We start from the raw sequence: 9755 nt of genomic DNA on the forward strand, positions 1-9755 counted from the left end.
AAAATCTCTCTTGCTACCAGGGGTTTGAACTCTGGGTCCTGTTCTCTACTGGAGCTACCCTGCCTCCTAGTCCTACGAACCCTTTCTCTAGTCTATTGTATTACTGTCTGTTGAAGGGCTTGAACTGGGCATAGGAACTGCCTTGAGCTCTTTTGCTTCAAAGCTAGCGCTCTACTACTTGAGCCACAGTGCTCTCTACCAGTTTTCTGGCAATTACTTGGAAATAGGAGTCTCACAGACTTTCCTGCTAGGGCTGGCTTTGAACTACGATCCTCAGATCTCAACCTTCTGAATAGCTAGGATTAGAGGTGTGAACCACCAGCACCTGGCTTTTTTTTTTTTTTCCTGTTTCTCTCCCTGTAACCTTTGTAGCATCAATGAACTGGCATTAAGTACGCTGCAACATACCTCATAGGGTAACTTGTCTTTAATGTTTTAATAATCAGGAGAAGTGCAATTCCTTATGGACAATGTCACACGGAAAAACAAGCTACTAGAGAACATGTATGCCTCAACTGAATGGGGCCCAAGGGTCCTCATCATTACAAACCAAAGTGTTGAGGTAGTTCATTCTCACCCAGCCCCTTCAGATCCTGGTCCTCCCCATCTCTTAGGGGGCAGGGGTTCCTCGAGTTTTCTTGCTCCCACCCAAGCAGGGAGGGCTAGTGTCCAACTGAGGGTTCTCCCTCCACTGAGCGGGGGTGCGGGCTTGGATGGCCAGGGCATGGATGGGCCCGGCCAGCTCCTCCGACAACGCCTCGTGGACTAGCCGGTGCCGTTGCAGGGGGCTCAGTCCTTCGAAACGAGAGCTCACCACGGCCACGCGAAAATGCGTCTCACTGCCCGGGGCAACAGCGTGGCCGCTGCTCTCGTTGCGCAGCTCCAGCACCTCGGGGCTCAGGGCTTGTTGCAGCTTCGTGCGGATGGCAGCCTCGACCGGACCGATGGTCGCTGATCCCGCGCAGCCCCGGGACGAACAGACGCGGGTGGCCATGGGCACCAGGCGTCGAAGCAGCGCCACGCTCGGCATCCGCGACGGAGAAGGGAGGGCTGCTGGGAAGAAGTCCCGGTTTACCCTCCACCCTGGGTGCCCCCCATACACTCATCTCCCTTCACCTCCTCCCGGCTCCCACGGGGCGCCCACCCTGCCAGCCGGCAGGCAGACACGCGTCCCCGCTGCGGGGCCCTGGGGGCCGGTGACTTCCAGCTGCGGACAGGGGAACCGGGCACAAGTACCGTAACCGGCGCGCCAGGGGCGTGCGCTACCGCCGGCGCCGGGAAGAGCAGTCGGAGGAAGCAAAAACACAGCAGGTACAACCCTGTGCCACCCCCGCCCGAACCCCAGGGCGACCCTTTTCTACCTGCAGGCCAGCCTCCCTTACCTCAGCGCGGGTAGCCAACCTGGACGGGCTCTAGACGCCTCGAGAGACGCAGTCCTGACGTCCCGAGTAATTCCAGCGGCAGCTTGCTACGCGCCCGAGCTCGCGACCGGCACCACGCGATGCCGCGAGGGTTCATGGGAATTGTAGTCTCTGTTTCTCTCAACTCGAGGCGTGGCCTGAGGTGGTAAGTCTGAGTTCCTGCAGAGAGCTGCTCCATTGGGGTGGAGTTTAATTCCATCTATTTTTTAATCACACGTAGATATTTTAGCTCATCAATGCAATGCCTTACATTTTATGTACAAGAAAACACAAGTCCTTTGTATATTTTCAGTACCTGACTGTTGTGGGTCCCCACAGTTTTGTTTACTGGAGTAAAAAACAAAACAAAACAAAGCACCCTGAGTTTACACAACACTAGAGAAGTTAGAGGGCAGACTTTTGCTGTCGTGTGTGTGAAGTGCTATTATAAGACAAAGCATAGTTTTCTGAGGAAGCCTGTTAGAATTGGTGAAGAGAATTTCCAAGAGGAGATTTAGGCAAATAGTTCGATAGAGACAGCACAAAAATAAATTTCCTAGTCCTGTGCAAAAACGCTAGTAGTAGACAGAATATTCTTTTTTTTTTTTTTATTGGTCATGGGGCCTGAACTCTGGGCCTGGGCACTGTCTCTCAGCTCTTCAGCTCAAGGCTAGTGCTCTACCACTTGAGCCACAGTGCCACTTCCAGCCTTTTCTGCTTAGGTGGTGCTGAGGAATGGAACCCAGGGCCTCATGCATGCAAGGCAAGCACTCTACCACTGAGCCACCTTCCCAGCTCTGAGGAAGTTGTTTTATTGCTAGTGGATGGGATGTTCCAGAGGATCCTCTGTTCCAAATGGTCCTGTGTTCTTTGGGAGCAATGTGCAGATTAGGATGATACTGCCCCACATACAGCGAAAGAACCACAGAGAGCAGGACACCACAAGGATTTATGAAGATAGAAGTACAACACCTGGAAGCACAAGGTGGGCAATTGGGATAAAGACCCTTTCTTCCCCTGTTGATCCTCCCCAAATAGTTTGATGACAGAAGTGCCTGCCTGGGTGAGGACAGTCATCTGCCTGTGCGTTTGAGAGAGTGACGATGGGCTTTCAAGCCTGTTCACCCTTCCAGGTGAAGTCAATGGCGGGCCATATAGTGGTCCTTACTGCTCAAGGTACTTGTTTGACCTTGATATAAGAAGTGTGCTCCATAAGAGGCTGTAAGGGCTACTGTTTTAATCATCAGTCTAGAGTGTGGGCCATCTGGGATTTTCTAGTTTCACTTTTGTGAAGGAGAATGGACTCTGGTAGCATTGTTTTTGCTCCTACTCTTGAATAACTGTGTAATACCTTTAGTTTTTTTTTTTTTTTTTTTTTTTTCCGGAACGTTAGGGTGTAGTTATGTAGGGCTGGAGTCCAAGGGGGCAGGGATGCCTGTGAGTCAGTGGGCAGTAGCCAGGAGGAGTAGGGGCCAGATCTGTGTTAGGCTATAGTTTTGTTAGGTGACTTTGTCTTTATTAGGACCAGTGGGAAGCTAATGAAAGTTTTAAGCAAAGCTGTAACCAAGATGAGATTTTCCCAAGATAATATAATTTTAAATTTTATTTGATGCTCTTAATGTTTTACATTTTTATATCTACTAAATATTTTCCCCAAATTAACATTTTGAAAAATTTTAATGGGCTGTGTGAGGTGGCTCATGCACCTACAATTCTCATCTACTCTAGCCTAGCTCTGAGGAATCATGGTTGGCGGTAAGCCTGGGGGAAGATTTAGCAAGTTCCTATCTCAACCTATAAACTGGGCTTAGTAGATAGGCTGTGACCTCAGCCAGTAGAGAGGTGTAAGAAGGCGGAATGAAGTCCAAGGTCAGTAAAGAATAGGAGACCTTACCCAAAAATAAAGCTAGAAGGGCTGGGGCATAACTTAAATGGTAGAATGCCTATCAATCAAGAAGGCCCTGTACTCAAACCTCAGTAATTCTCCTAAAACAAACAAACAAACAACCCAGAAAGCAGGGCTGGGAAGGTGGTTCAGTGGTAGAGTGCTTGCCTTGCATGCATGAGGCCCTGGGTTCCATTCCTCAGCACCACCTAAGCAGAAAAAGCTGGAAGTGGTGCTGTGGCTCAAGTGGTAGAGTGCTAGTCTTGAGCTGAAAAGCCCAGGGACAGCGCCAGGCCCAGAGTTTGGGCCCTGTAACCGACAAAACAAAAACAAAAACAAAACACCAAAAACAAAACAAAAAACTAAAATTCAAACCCACCAAAAATTTGAATGCTAGAAGCAACACCTATTAGATCCACCAGTTTTATGTTTCATATATATATAGTATGAGGCAGGATGCATAGATAATCATATAGATTATTTTTAATATCAAAAGGGCCAGATTCAGAAGTTAAAGCCAGGAAATAAACTGAAAAAGTGGATTAGCTCTTGTTGCTCTTTGCAACCTTGAACAGTTTGATGGGATACAGGAGCCAAAGACATGAGAATAGACATAAACAGAGTAAGTAGACCAAGTGGGGGCCAAGGGACTCAAAGCACAAGAATCCTGAGTTCATGTAAGCAAGCTTATTTATTTAGTTTAGTACAGGGTGCATAAAACAAGGTTTCAACATATTTTGTCATTACATAAAAAGAAATAGAGCTTGTATACATAGTGATAACTGACTCTCTTACTGTCAGAGGGCAGAGAGATATAGTGACTGTAATGCAGATGTTTATCTTACTTCCTTTGTGGCAACCTTCATAGTCCAGTTCTCAGCCTTCTGAGCACTAGTGAGGTAGCATTCCAACCTCTTAATCCTTTCCAGATCTTATAGCTCAGCTTCAGAGTTCTCAAAAAGCTCTTCTTGCTCTTCTCTCACCAACTTTTTTGAGGTTACGTTATAAGATTAGTATAGGAGGGCTGGGAAGGTGGCTCAGTGGTAAAGCGCTTACCTTGCATGCATGAGGCCCTGGGTTCGATTCCTCAGCACCACATAAGCAGAAAAAAAAAAAAGCCAAAGTGGCGCTGTGGCTCAAGTGGTAAAGTGCTGAAGAGCTGAAGGACAGCACCCAGGCCCAGAGTTCAGGCCCCAAGACTGGACCCCCACCCAAAAAAAAAAAAAGATTAGTATAAGATTTGTTATAAGATTAGTATTAGATTAGTTATGATTAGATTAGAGGGGCTGTCTAAATCTTTCTCTATTGAAATATTAAAAATATAGTACTTGTTCCTGAATGGATAGATACAGAAAGAATTAAAGGGATATCTGGTAGAAGGAAGTCTGAAAGGTAACCTGGGTTTTTGGTAGTCCTCACCAATTTTATCCATCCAGAACCATTGTCTAAGGATTAGGAGTCACTACACTGACATGACCAGGTATATTCACCTAGCTCAATAAGTATAAAAGCTACAGACAGGAACAACAATTGAAAGATTAGGAACAACAATTGAAAGATTAAAAATTGACCATTACCATTACTAACTTGCTAACTGCTGATTCTGCTTCTGTAGACTTGCTTACGCTAGCATTGACCCTTCCCTTCCCAGAAATGAGTTAAGAAGTTTCAGGGACCAGATGCCGGCCCCAGGACAAGGTCAGTGGTCGTAGATAAAAAAACAGACAGTACGCGATCCTCAGTTCCCATTTAGAAATTCCCCAGACAGGACCTTGAGATAACAACCACCTGGCAAGACCACAAGCTAAGCCAAATGTCAACCAATCATAGGCCTGTAACCATGTAAACCCCCCCCCCCCCCCCTTAGACCAACCATGGGCCAGTCATTTTACAAAGAGTGTTACAAAATTTCCCGCGTGGCAAAGTGATTGTTGGTGTATATGGTGACCTTTAAATGGACCAATCATGGGATGCTTTGTGTTATGCGTTAATCTTGTGGTTTTTGCCTTTAAATTAGCCTGTAATCTCTGCTCGGGGCTCCCTGTCTGCTCGGGACAGAGAGTCCGTTTGCACAAATGTCAAATAAACTCCTCTTGCTTATTGCATCTCCCGGCCTGGAGTCTGAGTTTTCTGGGGTGCCCTCCCGTTGACGAAAGTATCCCAGGAGTCTAGGGTCTGTCACAATAAAATATAATTAAAATATTTTGATCCAGGACTACTCTAGGATGAAGTATTAAAAGCCTGCTAGTGCTGGGGGTGTGGCTCTGAGGTAGAGTGCTTACCTAATATGAATGAAGTCCTGGGTTCCATTCCTCATCACCCCATAAATAGAAAAAGCAGGAAGTGATGCTGTGGCTCAAGTGGTAGAGTGCTAGCCTTGAGCAAAAAGCTCAGGGACAGTGCCCAAGCTGAGTTCAAGCCCCAGGACTGGCAAAAATACCCCTAGCCAGGTAGAAGGACTAAATAAATTCAAATATGAAGACATGGGGGTCTTTCCCCAGAGTGGTTGTAGGAAGGTGAGTCCAATATTAAAAGAAAGTAGGGGAAGTGGAAGTGTGGCTCAAATGGTAGAGCTGCAGCCTTGAGTCATAAAGTTAAGGGGCAGTGTTTAAGCCCTGAGTTCAAGCCCCAGTACCAGCACAAATCCAAACCAAACCAAACCACAAAACACAAGAGTAAGCTGGGCACTGGTGGCTCACACCTATAATCCTAGATACTCAGGAAGCTGAGATCGCCTATAATCCTAGATAATCAGGAAGCTGAGATCTGAGGATCACAGTTCAAAGCCAGCCGGGGCAGAAAGTGCAAGAGACTCTTATCTCCAACAAACCACTCCCCAAACCGGAAGTGGTGCTGTGGCTCAAATGGTAGAGTGTTAGCCTTGAGCTGAAGAGCTGAGGTACAGCGCCCAGGCCCAGAGTTCAAACTCCACAACTGACAACAAACAAAAAAACGCAAGAGTAGCAAATGCTGTCACTAGGATATGAACCAAACATTGAGGGCACACAGAGCTTGTTTGTGTGGAAGTGGGGAAGACTTCATGTAAGGAGTGGTATTCGAACTGAAACTGGAAGATGAGAATTTTGCCAGGTCAAAAGAAGGATGAAGCACAGCATTCAGAAGCTCTTCTCATGAATGACCTGCAGTGCAGTATGGGATATAGTAGTAATGGGAGAAGTGGAGGGGAAGGGAGAAGACTATAGTTGGAATGGTGGAAAGGAGCTAGAGTGCAAAATAAATGTTTAATTGAACTGCCTGGGAAGGAACTCAGTTACCTCTAGTGAACAATCACACAGGTATCAAAGGAAATAAGATTCAGCCTGTTTGTGATGGTGTGTACTTTTACAAACAGCTTGTTTTATTTCCTTTACAATAGCTCTGGTAAAAATCCTGGGGAGGAAACTCTGGGGAGCAATAGACAGTAATTGAACCTGATGGATATTGGTCTATGTAGATATAGCTAATATGGCTTTGCATGGAATCTAAGATATTAATTCTAACACTCTCTTCTTCTCAGGGGGAAGAAAACAAGGCTGGATAACTTGTGACTTCATTAAACCCAACATCCAGTTAGTGGAAGAATATGAATGAAGCAGTGAAGAACATATTCTTTGGATTTGGAAACCTGGGTTAATACGTGGCTGTTTTTTTTGGTTGGTCTTGGGGCTTCAACTCAAAGTCTGGATGCTTGTTTTGCTCAAGGCTAGTGCTCTACCACTCTGAGACACTTCAGGTTTTCTGGAGATAAAGAGTTCTGTGGACTTTACTTCCTGAGCTGACTTTGACCTGTGATCCTCAGATCTCAGCCTCCTGAGTAGCCAGGATTACAGGGGTGAGCCACTGGTGACTGGTAGCCCTGTGACCTTTTTCTAGTGCTTCATTTCTTATATTCTCAGTTTATCTGTGAGGTAGACAGATGTCCTTGGTAGATAGGCTCCATCACAGATAGGATTTATCAAATAGTAAATTCAATATAATCTCTTTCTTTTATCCCTTTTCTTAGCACAGGGTACTGAAATAGAGGAAAAGAGAGACTACAGGACAGACTAATCTCTATATTAACTAATATTAACTAATTGAACTTCACATTTCACCAGGCTTTATTTTCTAGTGGCATCTAATCACAGACGTTTTGGGTTAATCTCTATCAGTATTCCCATTGCACAATATCACACCCAATAAATGCTGGTTGGATAAAGACCTGGAAAAAAGACAACATTAGAAAACAGCTCCAAGAATGTAATTTAATCTTATTCTTTTTTTGGGTCCAGTCGTGGGGCCTGAACTCTGGGCCTGGGCGCTGTCCCTCAGCTCTTCAGCTCAAGGCTAGCGCTCTACCACTTGAGCCCAGCACCACTTCCCAGCTTTTTTCTTTTTGCTTATGTGGTGCTGAGAAATTAAACCCAGGGCCTCAGGCATGCAAGGCAAGTGCTCTACCACTGAGCCAACTTCCCAGCCCAATCCTATTCTTTTTTGTATCAGCATTCTACCTTCTGTCCCTATAGAATTACTAAGGAAGGGTTAAAAACAGTGTGAGGAATGTAGAATGTTTATGGTTGAGACTTTGAGGAGGAAGAAACATAAGAAATTTCTGGAGGGGTGTGTGTGTGCCCACACCAGAACTTGAATTCAGGGATTTATGCTTAACTTCCTCCCTCTCACCCCACTCAAGGCTTGCCCTCTGTCATTTGAACCACACCTCCGCTTGCAGCATTTTGCTGATTAATTGGAGTCCACTCTCAGATTTGTCTGTCCCAGCAGGCTTCAAACCTCAATCTTCAGATCTCAGCCTCCTAGCTAGGATTACAGATGTGAGCCCAGGGCAAGGGCTGGAAAGATTTAAGGGAGAAGGTGTGTGCGTAGAGGTTCTTACTAGCCTTTAGAGTCTGGAGGCGAAATTCCCCCCTTGGGGGCTGGTGCTAAAATCTGAGGAAGGGATATTTAGGCAGACAAACAAAGTATATTAAGTAACTAGCCAGTTTAGTAGCTTCTGGCTTTGGTATCTGGAAATTTGTTAGTGCTAATCTCGGATGGAAGACTGTAGAGGGTGGAGGGCTTTTGCATGATTTACATTAGAATGCTTAAGCAGCTTGTTGATAGATGTGCTAGCAGTGTCCAACAGTCAACAAATTTGGATGTTAGCTGTCAGTGGGTAAGTTGCTTAGGGAGGTGTGAAGAGGTGGGGATAAAAGGACAGCATTCTTCTGGGATCAGGGATTTAGAGGTGGACAGATTAATAGCAGAATTAAATAAATGCAGGTGGGGGAAAAAAAAAAACAGGATGACATTTCAAAAGTCGAGGGAACTGGGGCTGGGAAGGTGGCTCAATGATAGAGTGCTTGCTTGTATGCATGAAGTCCTGGGTTCGATTCCTCAGCACCACATAAGCAGAAAAAACTAGAAGTGGCGCTGTGGCTCAAGTGGTAGAACGCTAGTCTTGAGCTGAAGAGCTGAGGGACAGCGCCCAGGTCCGGAGTTCAAGCCCCACGACCGACCAGAAGACAAAAACTAAAACAAAGCCATACCTTCGATGGAAGTGGTCATCCAGCTACTTGAGACCTGTAGTCTTTATGATCCGCCTTTGGATTTTTCTGCTTTAAGATGGAGACAAGAACCCTTCTGAGGCACTACAAATTGACACTCAGTAAAAGTGTTTGTGTGTTTTTTTTGTTTTTTTTTTTTAAAGAAACGTTTCTCTTTAAGAATTCTTCATGCAAATGAGGAGCTTTAAGGTGGCTTTCAGCGATTGGTGAGAACTTTTAAGATGCGTCATTTCCGGGTACCGCAGGATGCAAACGGGAGGGGGGGGTCACCTTCCTTCCTGCTTTTCTATTGGCTGGCCCTGCTCCTCTTCTAGCCAATTAGACGTCTCCCCTTCACCCCTCCTGGTAGCTCTTATAAATTACATCAAATTGGTTACCCTTTGCACACCCTTCTCCTTGGAAAAAGCTGTTACAGCATTTTTCCCCCCCTTTTGGCCATGTCAGGGCGCGGGAAACAAGGAGGCAAGGCCCGCGCCAAGGCCAAGTCGCGGTCTTCCCGCGCCGGCCTGCAGTTCCCGGTGGGGCGCGTGCACCGCCTGCTGCGCAAGGGCAACTACGCGGAGCGGGTGGGCGCCGGCGCGCCGGTGTACATGGCGGCGGTGCTGGAGTACCTGACGGCCGAGATCCTGGAGCTGGCGGGCAACGCGGCCCGCGACAACAAGAAGACCCGCATCATCCCGCGCCATTTGCAGCTAGCAGTAAGAAATGACGAGGAGCTCAACAAGTTACTTGGAGGTGTCACCATTGCCCAAGGCGGCGTGTTGCCTAATATCCAGGCTGTCTTGTTGCCTAAGAAAACGGAGAGTCACAAGCCGGGCAAGAACAAGTAATTAAGCTCGGCACTACCTCTTATTTACTCAAAAGGCTCTTTTAAGAGCCACCAAAGCTTCGGATGAAGGGCTGATCACGATAGCGTATTAGCTCTTT

General features: G+C 46.5%; 2 protein-coding genes across 3 annotated transcripts; one reads left to right on the plus strand and one right to left on the minus strand.

Moving 5' to 3' along the window:
• Positions 1 to 388: 388 nt before the first annotated feature.
• Positions 389 to 8912, minus strand: Bola1 (bolA family member 1). 2 transcript variants are annotated; one of them, XM_042681549.1, is made up of 3 exons: positions 8811 to 8912; positions 1383 to 1620; positions 389 to 1049 (listed from the first exon to the last, which is right to left on the minus strand). In XM_042681549.1, the coding sequence occupies exon 3, from the start codon at positions 1028 to 1030 to the stop codon at positions 611 to 613; it is 420 nt and encodes a 139-aa protein (XP_042537483.1). In that variant the 5' UTR covers positions 1031 to 1049; positions 1383 to 1620; positions 8811 to 8912; the 3' UTR covers positions 389 to 610. The 2 variants fall into 2 exon arrangements, with proteins under 2 accessions (XP_042537483.1, XP_042537482.1); XM_042681548.1 differs by having other exon boundaries at positions 389 to 1053.
• Positions 8913 to 9229: 317 nt separating this feature from the next.
• On the plus strand, positions 9230 to 9743 carry LOC122109303 (histone H2A type 2-B). The gene has a single exon (XM_042681552.1). It carries the CDS (start codon positions 9266 to 9268, stop codon positions 9656 to 9658), a length of 393 nt encoding a protein of 130 aa, XP_042537486.1. The 5' UTR covers positions 9230 to 9265; the 3' UTR covers positions 9659 to 9743.
• The last annotated feature ends 12 nt before the right edge of the window (positions 9744 to 9755 follow it).

Source organism: Dipodomys spectabilis, unplaced genomic scaffold, assembly GCF_019054845.1.
Source record: "Dipodomys spectabilis isolate Male_0828 unplaced genomic scaffold, ASM1905484v1 ptg000069l, whole genome shotgun sequence".
In the NCBI taxonomy this organism is placed as follows: Eukaryota; Metazoa; Chordata; class Mammalia; order Rodentia; family Heteromyidae; genus Dipodomys; species Dipodomys spectabilis.

Excerpts from the sequence above, each read along its gene's own strand:
- Bola1 (XM_042681549.1), bottom strand. The coding sequence starts at position 1,030 with ATGCCGAGCGTGGCGCTGCTTCGACGCCTGGTGCCCATGGCCACCCGC.
- LOC122109303 (XM_042681552.1), top strand. The coding sequence starts at position 9,266 with ATGTCAGGGCGCGGGAAACAAGGAGGCAAGGCCCGCGCCAAGGCCAAG.